Source organism: Mesocricetus auratus, unplaced genomic scaffold, assembly GCF_017639785.1.
Source record: "Mesocricetus auratus isolate SY011 unplaced genomic scaffold, BCM_Maur_2.0 Super-Scaffold_100031, whole genome shotgun sequence".
Taxonomy (NCBI): Eukaryota; Metazoa; Chordata; class Mammalia; order Rodentia; family Cricetidae; genus Mesocricetus; species Mesocricetus auratus.
In genome coordinates, this window is record NW_024429212.1 from 5,959,987 (window position 1) to 5,978,025 (window position 18,039).

At 50.6% G+C, this 18,039-nt stretch overlaps 1 protein-coding gene across 4 annotated transcripts in view; it reads right to left on the reverse strand.

The window, feature by feature from the left end:
* Positions 1 to 8,611, reverse strand: part of Tmem255b (transmembrane protein 255B) — a 30,672-nt gene extending 22,061 nt beyond the window's left edge. For 3 of the 4 annotated variants that reach the window (XR_005872389.1, XM_040733597.1, XM_040733595.1), the window contains exons 1-3: positions 8,433 to 8,611; positions 3,662 to 3,804; positions 2,487 to 2,549 (exon numbers count right to left, since the gene is read on the reverse strand). Coding sequence is in view for 3 of the 4 variants with exons in the window: in XM_040733597.1 (XP_040589531.1) it covers positions 2,487 to 2,549; positions 3,662 to 3,804; positions 8,433 to 8,487 (261 nt within the window). In the remaining variant the exon portion in view is untranslated. The remainder of the gene's footprint in view (positions 1 to 2,486; positions 2,550 to 3,661; positions 3,805 to 8,432) is intronic. The other variant, XM_040733596.1, reaches the window with a different exon arrangement.
* Between the last annotated feature and the right edge of the window lie 9,428 nt (positions 8,612 to 18,039).

The window sequence follows — 18,039 nt, forward strand, 5'->3', positions numbered from 1 at the left end:
GCAAGATAGCACAGCCGGGAAAGTGTATGTCACACAAGCACCAGGACCCACATCCAGAACCCCAGCACCTGTGTAAAATCAAGGCATGGCAGTGAGTGCCTGTAACACTAGTACTCCATGGCACAGGAAATGGAGGGCTGGAGACTGGGGGACCCCAGAGCACCCCAACAGGACTTAAACAGAAGTGATAGCCACTTATTTTTATCACTCTGCAACAGTGCACCAACAGTCTACAGTCCCCTCTGCTACGCATGGCTAATAATACTCTATGAACTTGGACAAACAGCATCACCTAAATGTCTACTATTGCGCTGGTCTGAATAAGAATGCCCACCCCCCATACACTTATCTATTTGAATGCTTGGTCTGTGTTTGGTGAAACTACTTGGGAGGGATTGGAGGTGTGGCCTTGTTGGAAGAGGTATGTCACTGAATGTAGGCTTTGAGGTTTCAAAACCCCACACCATCCCCTGTTAGCTCTCTCTCCATCCCACCACCTTGTACTTGAGGATCAGATGTAAGTTCTCGGCTACTTCATCACCATGTCTTCCTGTGTCTGCTGCCACTCAACCCGCCAAGGATGACCATGGACTCAACCTCTGAAACTGTAAGGAAGCCACCATTGGCAGTGGCCATGTCAGAGGAACTGCAGAAAGCAATGGAGCTTTTGGAGTACAGCTCACTGGGATAGATAGCACGGCTACTATGCATGCACCTTTGATGGGTGAAACCCTTCTGTGTATATGTTTGTCTGATTGGTTGATAAATAAAGCACTGTTGGCCAATAGGGAAGCAAGATAGGTGGGACTAGAAGTCGAGGAGGATTCTGGGAAATGTAGTCAAGAATGGAGAGTTGCCACGTGATCCTGGGAGGAGAGTACACATCCAGGATGGTGTCCTCGGAAAAATAAATCCTTATAAAAATATACATATTAGTAATTATGGGTTAATAATTAAGTCAGTGCTAGCCATTAAGAAACCATAGCAAACGGCCAACAGCTTCATGATTAATATAGCATCCTGCGTATTCATTTGGGACTGATGTGGCTCTGGGACCAGGCTTTGGGAAGAATGCTCGTCACACACCCTGGAGGAGCAAAGCCCCAGGGGTTATCTCCAGAGTGTCCCTTGCTTCTGCTGTGTCTTCTGCTCACTGCTCTCAGGTTTCTACTGTACTTGGCACGCTGTGATTACTACATGAAAGAGCCCCATTGTACCTAGCGTAGCGGGATTGTTTCGTGGGAATATCCCACTCCCAGATCATAATGAAGTTGGTTTTTATAGAGCAATGATGCTTAGTTGGATCAATGATTTAAAAGTGCAGGTGGTTAGGACAGTGAAGATTACCGAAATGGTCTAGGTTATTCTGCCAATTGCTCCAATAAGAGAGACAAGAAGGATAAAAATAAGGCTAGAAGTCACTTTCCCTTTTTCCTAGACGTGAGGCTGGCCTAGGATAGAAAACAAGAACAAGGAAACTTCGTGCATTATAGACCCATGAGTTCTGCCTGTGGGAAAACAGGCTGATGATCAAAGAAAACAATTATATCCCTACACCCAGGTTAGGTTAGAGTTCCTTGGTCATGTAGCTTACAGAGTCAATCACAAGCTTCCGTGCGCACCTTGAAAAACAGTTATGAAAGGAAGTTAAATGACCTTTGTATGTGTAAGGAGAGAAAAGGTGGTTAGCTAGACTGCTTGTTTAGGTTTGTAGATAGGAACCTGCAAACAGCTGCCTAATGGTACAAGAGGAATTGACTGAGACATGCTTTGCTTGCTTAAAACTTTGTTAATCAATAATAAAAGAATCATTGCTTTAGGATGAAGATTTATGGTGGGAGAAATAATACAAAGAAAAATGTTTAATTACATGTGGGCTTATAAGAAAAACATGTAACTTGTGAGCATAATGATTTCTTCCTGTGTAAAGATTTTAATTTGTTTCTAGAAAATATGTAATGTGTGGTTGAGAGGTAATTTCTTTTTGCATAGAAGTTTCTGTCTTAGGCGGTAAAAGGGAATAAGAGGAAAATAAAGAGACTGGATACGAGAGAGAAAAATCAAATGAAGAATTGAGCTTTGCCCCTTCAGGTAAGTCTGTTGTTTGGGAGGGTGGACCCGGCCTTCTCTCCAGTTTCTACCACCTGCGGAAGCTTGACTTTGGCAACCAATTAAACGTTTGCTTTTCTAAGTTGCCTTGGTTACAGCGTCTCTCTTCACAGCGACAGAACAATAACTATGTTTCTAAGATGTGACCCCAGTGCCTGCTGCTCTGTTTTCATCTCTACTCTCTGTTCCTCAGTGGGTGTGCTCACTTAGACCAAGTTCTGAACGGCACCAATTAGGCCCTGCGTCTTGGGTTGTGTAGTGTATAGGGCCCAGGAGTTTCAGATGAATGTGGAGAGGAAACCCTAGCCGTGACTGTAGCGTCCTATATTGAAGGACCAACACTCCCACAGCCCCATGTTGAAAGCCATCATTCTTACCATTTGTCTTCTATTCTCCACCAGGTGAATACCAATGATTCCCAAGAAAGACCCAAAGCCCAGCTGAGATGAAAGAACAAGAGAGACGTTTGGTTAGCATCACCCTGACCCATCACAGTTACTAACGCCCTTGTGCTGGTGAGATGTCTCAGCATGTAGAGGCACTGCTGGCAAGCCTCGTGACCTGAGTTCAATCCCCATGACCCACAAGATAGAAGTAAAAGAATCAATTCCTCTGACCCCCACACATGCGCCATAGCATACATTCCACCCTTCCAAGTAAATATGATTTGTAAATATTTAACAATTCACCCTTAAAATGCTTTGCCCATGTGGGTATGGTAGCTCAAACATATAATCCCAGAACTTGGGAAGCTGAGGCAGGAGAATGGCCAGCTTGGGCAACCAAATGAGACATGGTCTTTAAAAAAAGAACCAAAACTAAAATACTTTGTCAGAAGAGTGTGGCCACTCACACCTTAGGAAGCACCACAGGTCAGGTAGTTACTTTCCCTGGAAAGGGACAGTACACCCACCAAAGCCTGCTGGTGTGACAGCGGAAACAGAAGCTATGCTTCTACGAAGTCAGTTCGGCCTTTGGTCACAGGACTCAGCACACCTTTGTAGGGACCTCACACTGAGCTTCTGGCATGCCCTTTCTGGCTAGCCCAAGAAAGGAAATTTAAAGCTGGACACCTATGGGGTTTCAGTGAAGAGCTGATAAGACCAAGACCCTGCCCACACTAGAGTGTTCAAATTGGAGCAAGGACAGCAGGCAACCTGGGCATGGAGAGAGGCAGGATGCAGGTTTGGGGTCCAGGAGCTCTCTCCCAGAAGCACAGTGGGGTGTTCAGGTCATATGCTTGTACCTGTCCTCATCTTAAAGCCAGGGCATTGGGCCAGAGTTCCAGCGATGCTCTACACACTGCTCAGAGTCTGTGCTAGTCTGATGATACTGGCCTACCAGCATGGTGTAAGATGACAGCCTATCTTAGGGCCCTCTGACCAACAGACCTCAATCCTCCATCTTTGCTGAACACTCTCAGATACTTAGCATTACCCTGGGAACAATGGACTTTGGCCCCCTCCCCACCATGGACTAGCAGGGAGTTTGTCTTTCCACGCAGAACCCTGAACATCCTGCCTGCTCAGTCCCCCATAGGCCTTTGACTCACGATGATCCCTGGGTAGTAGCCGCCCACGGTCACATTCTCTGTCCTGGTGGTGGCAGCAAGGCCGATGGTCAGGATAAGAGTGGACACCAGCAGCAGAGAGCCCACAAACCACAGAGAGATCTTCTTTCTCCTTGCAAAGCCCTCTGTGAGGAGGAAAGGAGGTGTTAGTGAGCTGGTTACCTGCTATGGTCCAGGCCCAGCCATTGGGAATCATGCGATTGTCACATCTGCCCCCTATTAACAAAGGGAAAACCTGGTCCCAGCTGTGCCAGGCAGATAAGCAGCCTGTCCACTCCTCCCTTCTCAGTGGCCCTGAGCATAGTCAGGGGTCACTGTCTAAGACTGGAGAGTGACTTGCTGTTGGACCCCAGCCCCCACGGGGTCTCTGAGTTGCTTGACAGTCAATAACCACAGGAGCATCCCGTTTTCTAGTCTTGGCTTACAGCCCCGGCCTTGCCCCCCTGGCATCAACCTCTAATTATGGAAATATGAACTATCACACCTGGTGTTTCTCCACTGTGCTGTAAGTCTGTATATAAGGCTGCTCCCTATTTGCAATAAACACACACACACACACACACACACACACACATTGCCTTCATCCATCTCAATGTGAAGGAAAGAATGACTTCATGAGGAATGGAGGAAGTGCCCTGAGTGTCAGAGGCAGCTGTGCCCCAGATGCACGCAGGCCCTCTTGCCAGCCGCTGGGGTTTGTCAGCCGCTGGGGTTTCTGGGTGTGGACCTACCCATCCAGCCAGAAGGCTGCATGCTGTGCGATTGAGCTCTGCACTTGCTGCAGCTCAGCGGAGACCACTGGACTCACAGCATTGAGGCACTGCTGCTTGCCTCGGTCCCGCCTCCAGCCTGAGATACAACAGTGGCCGGGCCCTGCAGCCACTTTGGACAAGGAGACTTTGGAATGAAGTCCCATGCAGAGAACATCATCAGAAACACCACTGAGTGTCCGTCTCCATCCTTCATCAGACAAGCCCAAACACCATGAAGCCCTCCTCCAGACAGCCTGCTCTGTGCAGCTGAACTCTGGGTTTTACACAGCTCTCAGGAAAGGGCCCGCCCTCTGCTCTACCTCCTGGAGCCTGACACTTCCCCTCATGATCTGGGGAGGCTGAAATAGCTTTTCTGCTGACTGCCACACACACCTGACTCCCCTGATCACAGCACAGCCACACACCTGAACCACAGGCTATGGCCAAAACCAAGTGAGAAGGCATGGCCAACTCCGCTCCTGCCAGGAACTTAACCAAACCACGTCAAATGAAGTGGGATGGAAGAAAAGTCTGGTGGCCTTCTCGACGCCAGAGTCCTATCAAGTCAACATTTTGAGTGTGTATACACGTGCAATTATGTACACTCATGCGTGCCTATATGTGTGTACACGGTGCAGTGCCTGCTTCATCAGGAAGTGGTTTGCCGAACCCAGTATCACCCCCCTTTCGAATGGCCACTGCATCTGAACGGACAGCTCTTCACGCTCTGAGAGGCTCTCATCTGAGGATTTCACACGTCTTTGATCTCGCCAGTAAAGCTAAACGCAAGTCAAGGTTATGACACCCAAGAAAGGGGGGTTAACAAACCCAAGACATAAACCCTCAAGGGATGACTGCTCACACTCCAAATGACTCAGCTGACTGGAGAGAGGCATCTTTACCTGGCTGACCCAGCAAGGGCACGGCTCCAGGAGTAAGACCCCACTCCAGAGCCCTGCTCATCTCTGTTCAGCCTTCTCCAGACCAGGGTGTGACAGGTGTCTTCTCAGAATCTCACCCTAAGCCACCTTTCAGAGGGACCAGATCTGACATTCCCAACACAGGAGCCACAGGCTCCTCCACCTCAGCCTCACTGCTTCTGAGATCCCCCAGGGTTGTGGAGGACGGAACCCCCGCTAACCAGGCTCTTCAAGCCCTGGCCTCAGAGAGTCTCGCCTTCCCACTCCTAATCCCCACTATGTTGTCTGAGATAAAGGTTTATGTCCACAGTCCATGGGACCCTTGTATCTGCCTCAGCTCACCCTGCGGGCTTACTTGAATGTCACCTGCAGAACCCACACACGTTCGCTCACTCCTATGCTCTTTCCTAGTCATCTCATATTATTTTCCCAGATCCCCCACCCCCCACTTAAACTGAGCATTTATTATGTACAGATGCTTGCCATGAACACGAGGTGAACCCTGCCCCCAATGGGAGCTCTTGGTCTTAGGAGAGAAGGTCGTCATGTAAGATGAGCCACAGTTGACAGAGGCTTTATAAAGTGCAGAATTCAATAGGCAGGGCCGGGGGACAAGAATTCAGGAAGGAGTGTGGAAACACCTCTCAGATAACGAGGTCCTGAGGTGTTTGGGAGCGTGTCCAGATGGCCCTGAGAAAGCCCCGAGGTTAGTGGTTGGCATGAGGGCAGCCTGGGTGCTGAGGGAGCAGGGAGCTGGAGAGGCTACTGTAGCCAGAGGAGCAGGAAAGGAGAAACTCTAATTTCACTTTCTCCTGCATCCACGACCTGCACCTGGACAAATTTAGGGGCAGCAGGGCAGGCTGAATGGAATCCAGCTGGATGGGTCGGGCCTGTGAGGGTGTGACAGAGCAGGCAAGGGAACACCCTTCTTTGAAAGCACCAGAAGCCGGGCACACAGCACCCCCAGCAGAACGTGGGAGGCTTTGAAGCAGGAAGGGGCTCCTGGCTTCTCCATGGTGCCCACAACACTACCAAGAGCTGGCCAGCACCTGCACACGCTCAGCCTCAGGAGCAAGCCAATGAGGCTGGGACCACCGGAGCAGGATGGGCCCGGCTACCACCTGGTCATGCCTGGCAAGCAAGTGCCGAAGAGTGAACAGGTACACACTGAGCCATGCAGGTGCTTTCTCGTCTAAAGGGTTGATGTTCCTCCTTTTTCCTAAGTGCATTCCAAACAACTGATAATGGCCCGGCATGGCTGACATCTGGGTGGAGCCTTCTGCAGAAACATCTTTCACCTGAGGCAGCACCAACCCACAGCACCGTGGACCGTGTCCTCCTCTGTGTTGGTCATTGGCATGGCATCCTAGGCTGGTGGCACTTAGCATTGTTGGACCAACGGCTTCTGACCTGACGAAAGCACTAGGCCAAAGGGCAGTCTCTTGAGATCACACTCTGGTTCATCTGTATCCCTGAATGATTTCCCCCTCCTGCGGGTCCCTTCCCGAGTCTTACTTTCCCCCTAGAGCAGTGGTTCTCAACCTTCCTAACCCTGATAGCCTCTAATGGTGACCCCCAACCGTGAAATTATTTTCATTGCTACTTCATAACTGTAATTTTGCTACTGTTATGAATGGTAATGTGAATATCTGATAGGCAACCCCTGTTGAAAGGGTCATTCGATCTCCCCAAAGGGGTTGCAGCCTACAGATTGAGAGCCACTGCCCTAGAGTATTCCATAATAAAAAAAAAAACCCAGAGACATGAGCTAGGCCAGGTTGCCAGTGTTTCTGTCCACAGTTACCAGGAATAACAAGGTCTGGAAAGTTGCATGGTGACGGACAGGGTAGTTAAGCATTGCTTTCCAACTACTTGGCCTGGAGTTAATGGATTCCCAGTAGACATACAGGGAAAAGGAGGGGTTCCTGCTCAAAGCACCTTTTATAAATACATCTAAATACACAGTATGGCATAAAAGGGAGTTAAAAAACAAGGCAAAGACAAGACGACGAGGGGGTCTTTGAAACCTCAGGATGCAAACACTTCTACACCAGGTTTTGGAGACAAAAGGCTTTTCGTGCATGACAGATGCCCAGACAATTAATGCACCATCTCTGTCCCTTATCCCATCCACAAAGTGCCATTGTCCTGTGCATAGACAGTGCCTGACTGCTAACTAAACCACTGTTTCCAGGTGAGTGACCGTGGGTGACGGCCACGCTCAAGCCCAAGAAGAGAAGGCAGGGCCATGCCTCTCACTCTCGGGACACTAGTGTCCAGCTCAGAGTGGGGGAAGGAGGTGTCACCCGGCTCCGAAAGCACCAGTCAGAGCCGCCCCTCCCCCCACCAATCCTTTAATCCCATCCAGAGGGTCACCCAAGGTGGAAAGTCTTTTCTTCTTCAAGTCTCTCCCACCCTCTGCTCTCCTGGAACAATGCCTGGCGCCCCTCCAGGGTCTGACTACTTCCCAGAGGAGCACCCTAGCCCAAGCGGCCGGAGCCAGGGCCTGCAACAGGTTTCCTGGTTTCCCAGAAGGACCTGGCTTCAGCTGCTTTGGGCTTGATGTGGGAAATCAAACAATTAGAGATGGAGTGGCTGGGTAGGGGGGTGGGTGGAAGCCCTCGCCTGCACCAACAACACTGAAATGCCCTGAGCACCATTCTCCGTCTCTGGCAGGAAGCGCTCCCTGGTTCTTTCAAACAAACATTTCCCAGAGAAACTTAGAAACTGAAATAAATGCAGTAGGACTGGAAAGGTGTCTGTCGGGGATGGCAGCACAGATAAGTACTCGGGCTCGTTAATAAAAGGACGGAGTAGGGGGCAGACGCAGAATGGTGTGTGGCACAGACGGGCACGAGCAGAAAGATGAAGCACCTACGGCTAGGTGGCTGGTGCCCCACAAACTAGAAGTTCCAGAAACCAGACCTGAATCCCCAGCCCCAACCCCAGGGAGTCCTGTGCCCAGAGCCCCGAGCTGCGCCGCTAGTTCCCCTGTTAGACCAGCTAGAGGCTTGTGACCCAGCTCCTGGACCCCCAAAGTGCCTGCTGGTGGTAGAGACACCAACGATGCTGTGAGCTAACCTGTGGTATCCAGCAGAGCCAGGGGACCCGGTACAGGCGGCGGGAGAGGCTGCATTCCCGAAGTGCCCTCCGCTGGGAGGGCAGCCTTCTAAACGGCCACTTGGAGGCTTCTTCTGTCTGGCGAGGTTTCAGGAGGCCCAGAAGCACACTCTCCTCCTGCCTTCCTCTCTCCCCTGGTCATTTCCCTTCTCCCCCCACCACCCCCCTCTGCCCCCTCCATCCTCCTACACCTCCCTTCCTCCTCCCTCCTAGGTCCTGGTGCCTGCCCAGCCGCTCCTCCTCCATCTTCCCTCCTCCCCCCACTCCCCTCCCCCCTTCTCTTTCCTTTCCCAGTCTGCAGCCCCTGGAGATCAGAGTCTAGGAAAAGACCCCGGGCTTTCACTGTCAGAGATGGAAGACAGACCCAGGGAGGAGGAATGTACCTGAAGAAATACTGAGGGCCGCTGGCCTGAGCCCAGCCCTCTACCAGAGGTGGCCACGGACCAAGAACCGGGAAGCAGAGAAACTCAGCAGAAAAAGACAGGGATTCTACTGGGGGGTGGGGGCCTGGAGAGGACTCAGCCCCTGGCTACTTCAGACCTCAGTGAGTTGAGCCCTCCCACAGCAGTCATTAGGGAAACGTTCATACAGGTGATGTGATGGAGGCGGTTTTCTCAGCTGCGGAGCTGGCAGATCAGCAGCGCAGTGTGAAAACTCCAGTTCTGCGGTAGGCATGCCCCCACCTGGCTCCAGGGGCCGCAGCACTCTGGGGATGCTCTCCCCTGCTACCCCACTCACACACCCGCTTTTAGATCCACAGCACTAAAGTTCTAGTGAAGGCTGCTGTGGGAAGAAGGGGAGGGGCTGCAAAGGAGACAGATGGATAGACAGGACACACCTTAGCCAGGTTCCCATTGCTTCAGTAAAGACGCTATGATCAAAAGCGGCTGGAGGAGGAAAGGGCGTCTTTGTCCCATCACAGTCCATCCTCCAAGGAAGCCGAGGCAGAAGCTGAAGCAGAGACCACGGACAAACCCTGCTTGCTAGCTGGCTAACAGTGGAGAGAAGTTAGGAAGCCGCGTCCACGGTGCGGGGGTGGGCTGCCCTGCTCAACCACTCAGCAAGCAGTATTTAGGTGCACTGACGATATGTCTACAATCCAGCAGGCTTTAAGGGTAGCCCAAGAGCAGACCTCAGGAAGAACTGTGGTTTTACACTTCTGCTGCTGCCTGAATCGTCCATTCGTTTAAAATTACTCGTGTGCTGAGGCAGGGCAGCCTCTGGGAGTGCAGCCTCTGCTGGGAACCCCTGCCATCCTCATAGGCCCCCACTGAGCAGCCATCCGGATGGTCCCAAACAGAATGTCCATCCCAGGTGAAAAGGAAGCTGAGCTATCCAGGGAGATCACAGGGCATGTCAAGTGCAGGATCTACACGACTCAATCTAAATAGATGTCGGGGACCACAGTGAGTGCCGGGCAGTTTCTAACCTCTCAGTACTTTCCTGGGCCTCCATCTTGCTCTAGACGCAGTCCCAGCAACCGGGGGCATATCGGTGAACAACGCAGATAAGGATGCTGGTGTATCGAGATAAGGTGTGTCTCCGAGGGCCAGGACAATGGAACATGCATGCTTGTACCTATGTCATGAGTGTGGCAGTCATATGATGGCTTGGAGAAGGTCAGCATACCAGAGAGTGTAGAATCTAGCATATAATAAAACTAAAAGGTCTTTTCTAAGGGATGTGCAGGGCTCTGGGATTTGTTTTGGCCACTGAGAGGACACTGTAGGAGCCAAGACCTGTGTTAAGTAGGTCATGCTCCAGTGAACCAAGACAGTGGCCTGGCCAGGATAGAGGGACACAGATAAGAGAGACATAGCTAGGTCAGAGACACACCATGCTTGTCCTTTACTTCAAGGAGCACTGTAATGGGTGACTTTCAGGGACACTGAAGCCAGTACATAACCACCAGGGATGCTGAGGCTGGTTTGTAACTACCAGAAACATTGAGGCCAGTATGTAACCAGTATCAGGGACTCTGCAGTCAGTAGGATAGCACCCTGGTGGCTGGAGCCAGTACATAAATGCCATTGAGTGTGTCTATGGATAGAAATACCATGAATTAAGTTGACAATGATGTCTCATACCTGTAATCCCAGTACTCCAAAGGCCGAGGAAGGAGTAGTCCCATGAGTTTGAGGCTAGCCTGGGCTACAGGGAAAAAACCTGCCTGGTATTTGTGCCAGGGCACAGAGAAGTCTGTGATACCTATGCACCAACATTAGACTATTTGGAAGGTTTCTGTGAGGTATTTTAAGTTTCCTTTTTGAGGCCTAGTGCGGCATGGAGTTGTTTCCAGTCCCTAAAAACAATTTTAAAAAGAACAGTTCAGGAACTCCTACAGAGCCTTTTCGCAGATCACCAACCCTTCACAGGATGAGGAGGGAAGAGGCTTATTTTGTCCCAGGGAGCTGGGACCTGAGTGCTGTCCCCTCCCAGAACCAGACCCATATCAGCTACTCTGTGTGCCAATTTCCACAGAGCCAGTCAAGGCCTTTGAAGGAAGAGAGAGATTTTCCTGGTAAAATGAGGAGGTTGAAAGGGACCTTTGACTGTCTGCACAGAGCAGGCCAGGCATACCCTCCTCAGAAGACCAACCTTCCTTCATCTGCTACCCGCGGGTACCCAGGGACCTTCCACAGTCCTGCTAACCCTTCAAGGGCTCATGGTGTCTAAGACACCTAGGAGGCGGGGGAGTGGGGATGTCCCTACCTGGGGGGGAAATGGAGGCAGCAGCAGCAGAGAGGCAGGGTGGGTACCTGTGTTCTGAGTGCTGGTTGCTCAGACCAGTCTAGTCACTGTAAGCAGAGAGATGCCCTGCTTGGCCCTGAAGGATCCCAGACCCTAGTAAGATGCAGATGTGGAGACAGATGGCCTCCAAAGAGATGCTGGGCATGTTTCCAACACAGCCAATAACAGAGGACAGGGGACAGGGACGGGCAGGTGCTACACGCAGCTGCAGGAACCAGGCTCCTCAGGGCCCAGGGCCAGTGCTAACAGGAGCTTTCCCAGAGGGCCTGTGGGCACCAGATGCCTGGTTGCCCTGGTCCAAACTCCAGGAAGTGGGAAAAATGCCAGGTACTTCACAAAATTGGCCACAATCTGACTGTTCTGAGTCTAAAGGGTTGTGTATACACATTAGCAACACAACTTGGTATAACTGAGTTTGGGATGTGTGGTGCAGGCCAGTGGCTGAGTTCCTTAGTAGGTCTGAGGAGTCCTTCTCTTGCAGACTGGGTTGAGGTGTGTGTCTGAGAACTTCTAAAAACTTCCTCTGGGGAGAGGTGATTGGCATTGAAGTAGAAAGTCAATACATATTCCAAAAATATATTTATGTATATGTGTACATACATGCATCTGTACATGCAACTGCACACGCATGCTTGTACATATGTCATGAGTGTGGCGGTCATAGGATGGCTTGTGGGGGTTGATCCTCTCTTCCCACCATCTGGGGCTTTGAACTCAGATCATCAGGTTTGGTGGCAAGTGCTTTCACCTGCTGAGCTCTGTCCCTGGCCCCATGTCGTAGATTTTGACATACCTACTTACAGAATCACCAGCGTAGTCATGATGGGGAACACATTGTTCACTGCTCTAGAGAAAGTGTGCACCTAGGAGAGCCAGGGGACTAAAAAAACGAGGTAGACCAATGTCTCATGCAATGGCCAACTTTATTCGGAGCATCAGACCGTTTGTACTCTGAGGGTTAGGAGTCTCCTGAGTAAAGTTTACAATCACAAGGACCAGCCACACATGGCCAAAACCCTGACTTTCCATGGAGGCACATGAATAGCAACAGCTGCAGTAACCTCACTCCTGTCTGTTACACCTGGGAGGGGCGTGAAAACACATCCCAAAACAATTCTGTTCTGAAGACTCTAGCCGGGCGGTGGTGGTGCACGCCTTTAATCCCAGCACTCGGGAGGCAGAGGCAGGCGGATCTCTGTGAGTTCGAGGCCAGGCTGGACCGACAGCCTCCAAAACAATACAGAGAAACCCTGTCTCGTAAAAACAAAAAAACAAACAAACAAAAAAAAGGCAAAACAATTCTGTTCTGAAGACTCTTATCTTGTTGACATATTCACACAAGAACTCAGAATTCCCCTCACAAAACTCCATTCTTGGACGAGTTCTGACACACATCCATTGTAGCTGTCTTGGTAAGAAGGAAGACAGATTAAAATATAAGGTGTCTTGCTGCCAGAGGATTGAATCGATGGACCCCAAAAGTTAAAGTTTCCCTGAGAATCTGGTATTGATGGAAGGGAAAGGCTGGAGCCCTGATGCCAGTCAGCAAGGGAACGCCCCTCCCAGGAAGAGACCCCATGCAGATCCGACAACTTAACAGACCTTCTCTCGGGACAGACCAGCGCTGAGACAGTGGCTGAGACAATGAGTATTGGACCAGGGGCTACTTAGAGATTTACCTCATAGCCTCTCGAAAAACCTAACCCTCATATTAGTACCCTGAAGACAGACTTGAGGTTCCTGGACACACTCATTTGCTTCTCCTCCTGATATGGCCACACTGAGTCCCTCTCTGCTTTTCACATTACTTGTTTCTTCCATTGCTGTGCTGGAGACGGGAGCCAAACTGCGCTTGTTGGGACTGCCAAGAGCCCAGGTTGGCACCCTGAGACCTCCAGTAACACTGTCACTCCCAAGTGTTTCCTGTCTTTCTTCTGAAGCCCCTTCGCAGCCCCTTCCTCCCTGGCAGTTCAGCACAGAACAGCATTTTAGAAGTCACCCTAACGTGCTTCATGGCTGTGGTTTCTTCCACTCAGAACTCTGAGCTGAAGTTCTGTCACTCTGCAACAATACGTTCATCCATTCATTCAGGGGCCATTTGGGCAGTCAGTGAGGTCAGGCTGTTCAAGGCAACACTTCCAGGAGTAGCTCGCACCATGAGGATGTGTGCTCTCACCTCTCTTGGTGGGTGGACTTGGTTGGTTGGAGTACGTAGAGATAGTCTAACCTCACATAACTACATAGCTGGAAAAAGAAGGAACATTTTAAAGACATTTTCATAATATTGTGGATGTTGATGACGGTTGTTCCAGATATTAGTTTGACTGGACTGAGGGATGCCATCATAGCTCCAAGGACTTACTTATGGGTGTGTCTGGGAGGGTGTCCTCAGGCAATTAGAAGTGGGGAAGGCCTCTATCACTGGTCATGGTGTACAGTGCACTAGACTTGCTGGTAAATGACTGTGCTGTTTTTATGGGCTTGCCACATGACTTGTTGTTTTAGAACATGGCATTCTACCTATGTGAAAGACTTTACTGTACAGAAAAACATCACATGTCGCAGGCAGCATCCTCATCCTTACGCCACCTTGATGCTCAAGGCCCAGGCTGGCTGTAGCAGGCTGAAGTCCACGGGGAGTAATAGTCTGGAATCTGGGTATTTTTAAAATGTAATCTAATTTAGATTTCCCAACAAGCAATTGTGAGAGATGAAGAAACCTGCCTTCTGCTGGCCTGAAGATAATCAGAGATCAGTAAATTGCTTTGACATTTGGAAGGGAGCTAAGCAGTTATGACAAAGGCACACACTTCCTCACCAGCCCCAGATTCCTTCCTGTTTGCAGCAGAGTATTTACCACAGCCTTGGGCTTCCTGCCTGGACTTCCCTTCCGTGATCTCCAGCTCAGATGTTGCCTTAAGAGTAAGCCTCCTAGCAGCTACCACATCCAGAGCTTTCACTAAGCAACCCCGGCCTTCAGAAGGCTCCAGAAACCATGAAACTGAATAAGCTTTCCAAAGGCAAAGTTTGGTCAGTGGGAGATAGGTCTGGTCTCAAAACGTCACTGCATCTTCTGAGGAGGAAGGCATGTACTCACTTGAATACTGATTTTTTAATTCAGCTTTGACTCAGTCACCCAACAGCATATTTACTGATTTTTATCCATATACAACACAGTAGGAGATTGACAACGTTAAGACACACAGAGCTGTCCCTTGAGAAGTTAGCTACAGTTAGAGAGGGGCACAGGTGACCACGGCAGCTCATTCAGGGAATCCCACACGTGCCACCCAATCTTGGGGTGTCCAAGAGCTCAATGGGTGGCTCGCCTTTGGATTGGTCATGTGGGGAGTGGTAACCATACATGGCAGAGCATATAAATGGTTTCTGGAAGCAAGTCAGATTCCATAAGCAGTCAGACCCATGGGGCCTGCTTTTCTGTCAGAAGGAGCAGGGATTCACAAGGTCAGGCTTGTGTTAGGCCTGAAGAGTGGAGCCCCGCAGGAGGAGCCCTCAGGCCCAGCTGTGTTGGGTACCAGGCTCTCAGGCCTCAGGAAGAGCTGTGTCGGGTACCATTCCCTCAGGCCCAGCTGTGTCATCGGGTACCAGGCTCTCTGGCCTCAGGCACAGCTCCGTCAGGTACCACACCCTCAGGCTTGCACTGCTACAACACTTCCTAGGCATCTCCTCTTGCCTTTGTTGTTCACTCATGGTCTTCCTAGAAGAGGATGCCCCATTGGCCTGGCTCCTATCTAGCATGTGAAGATACTGCAGACTTGGGTTTGGCATTGCTCACAAGCTTCAGTCTGACTGTTGACCTGCGGGTCTCCCACAGAGGCTCACACTGCTCTCACACAGGATCACATGTGTGTCAGAATGCACGCACCCACACACACACTACTCACACAAGGCTCACATGAATATCAAAATGCACACACATGCACACAGGATCACATGTATACATGTGTATCAGAATGCACACACACACTACTCACACAAGGCTCACATGCATATCAAAATGCACACACACACACTGCTCACACATAGGATCACATGTGTACATGTGTATCAGAATGCACACACACACTACTCACACAAGGCTCACATGCATATCAGAATTCACACACACACACTGCTCACACACAGGATCACATGTGTATGTGTGTATCAGAATGCACACACATATACACACTACTCACATGCATATCAGAATGCACACACACTACTCATACATAAGACCGGCTCTTAGTTCCAGGTCTACACAGATGTGTCCCAGTGGGAGTGACAGTTGGGCAGAGACACATCTGGCATGATCTGCACATTTCTTCTTGGTGTCCGCCTGAGATCACAGAGCTTCCGTGAGCTCCTTCCGCTCCTGCTGCTGCTGTGACTGGGCCTCTCTTGGCCCTGTCCTCGGCAGCTCTCCTCGACCCCAGGAGTCTCCTTCCTGGTTTTAAAAGAGATGTCACTGCCTATGAATCCTTGCCTTCCGTCTCTTCACTGTTGCTCATTCTGCCCTGGGTATAGGCTTCAGAGACGCCCCCCCAAAGGGAAAGACTGAAAATGCCCCTCTGCCGTAAGCTCCCCCCGCCTCAAGCCATGGACCTCACAGTAATGCAGTGTCCTGTATTGTGTCCCACTGGGCGTGCAGCCTGCTCTCTTGGTGTATAGTGAGGTCCCCTGGCCACATCAGGAGGAGGGAGCCGATCTGGGTGTCCAGGAAAGCCAGAGTGCTGGGACTCATGGTTTATCTTTCATGAGTAGAAAAGGATGTTATGGGGGTGACAGAAGATGACAGCTTCTGTGATGAGAGCCGATCCACTGGGAGGTACATTTCTCCATTTCTCCCTTTCTTAGATGGTCAAGAGATACTCAGTAATGTGCTGGAGGATGACCCTTCAACTTCCCCCAGATTCTGGGTTAGCCTCTACCACCTGCTGTGTAAGTACACTTAGAGGCATTCTGAGTGAGCCTACTCATACCTGGGCCAGAGTGAGGACTCAGAGCCTCACGTCAGTCAGATTACTAAGGCCCCCACTGATTCGAGGAGACAGGTGACTACTGGACCCTAAAACAAAGATACGGGCTTCATCTGCCCTTAGCATCAGTCACAACACTGTGGCCACCTTCCCCAGCCACATCCACAGTTTGGTCTTTCCCAACAGCTGTTTGGATGGCAATGGCCAGAGCCCTGTGTCACCTGCAGGCTCAGGGCTGAGGAGCTGGGTGGCGCTGACACAGACACAAACCCTCCTGAAACTAAATAGCCCATGAAATGAAGCTGGAGATGAATAATGTAGACCCAACATCAGGGAGACAGAAATGGCCAGCCCCCGTGCATGGACAGATGGGACGTGAGCTCAGGAATGAGATGTCCTCCGAGACATGAATTTTTAAAATGAATAACATTCAGAGCTCTGCTGGAAGGATTTGGCAGCTGTGATACACGATAGCATTCACTCTGGCCGAAAGTCACCACTGAGTCTCTAGTGGCTCACATTTCCACAGGACACATGACACCCACCCCACTCCCACCCCATCCCGCTGGTGGTCTTTCCCGGCAACCACCAGTGTGTACAATGTCTCCTGGTTTAAGAGTCTATGAAGCACCGGGCACAGCAGCCCTGTCCCACTGTTGAAAGGAGAGAACACACCCACTGGCCAGCAGGAAACAAGAGCCAGCTGCTCACTAGGCCTGGGTGCCCAGAGCGTATCAAATACTGACTTGCCAAGGACAGACTTGGGCAATAGAAGGACGGTGGATGCAAGTTCGGCTTACACCTTGCGCTATGATCTTGGTTAGGACCCCTAGCCCACTGGTCTTGGCAATTACCAGGTAACCTTAGAAAAAGCATTGCCATGTGTGTAGCTCAAACACCAGCTCAAACTTCATCTTGAATGTCTAGGTAATCGCATTTATTTTCAGCATCATGTCCTCAAGGACATCTCCCTTCCTGCCCTCTTCCAGTGGCTGTGACACCTGGCCCCTGGAGCATGGTTCACATGTATGAGCAAACAAGACAGACTCTAATGTGACAGAATGGGGTGCAGCAGGATGATGGCACAACATTCCTCAGAGACTTGATTCAGCGGAGCTCGTGCCCAGGACCGTATGCATCTGGCAGACCCATAGAGGATGCCAACTAAAGAAAAATCAGCAGTGTGCCACAATGTAACAGCCCCATGGAGGACACTGAAGTGCTAATACACCCATATTTGGCTCCTGGGTCAGGAACCAAACCTCACCCCCAGTTCCTTTGGTAGGGACCTGGCCATACCCAGGCTGGATACCATCCTGAGCACTTAGGCTTTTCTTGTTCTTCTCCAGTCTTCCCCAGCAAGAGCCAAGATCCCTCATGGCAGCCACAGGGATGGGATGCCTGCTTCGCAGACCCTACTGTCTGTAGACCCCCTGCTGACGGATTTGTAGATAGCTTTCTGTGCCTGGTGCTACCCAGTCAGGGAATGCTGCTTCAAGCTGAAGGGATGAGGGTGGCAGAAGGCAAGTCCCCAAGGCCATGTGTACACAAGGACAGCCATTGTTCCTCTAAGGAAGTCCGTGGTGGTAGCAATGTAAGCCCCATCATCCACAGTTACAGCTCGTCAGCTTTGGAACATCCACGGTGCGCTTAGTTTCTCCTAGCCTAAGATATTCGATCAGCTGAATTCAACAGAAATCATCACGGATACGCATAGCATCATATGCATAATAATGACTTTCTGTAACGTAGACGGTGCCAGGGTGTAACATATTCATAGTGCTGAACATTTTCAGTGCTGTCAATCAGGTAGCCCCATGTCCAGGCAAACCATCCTG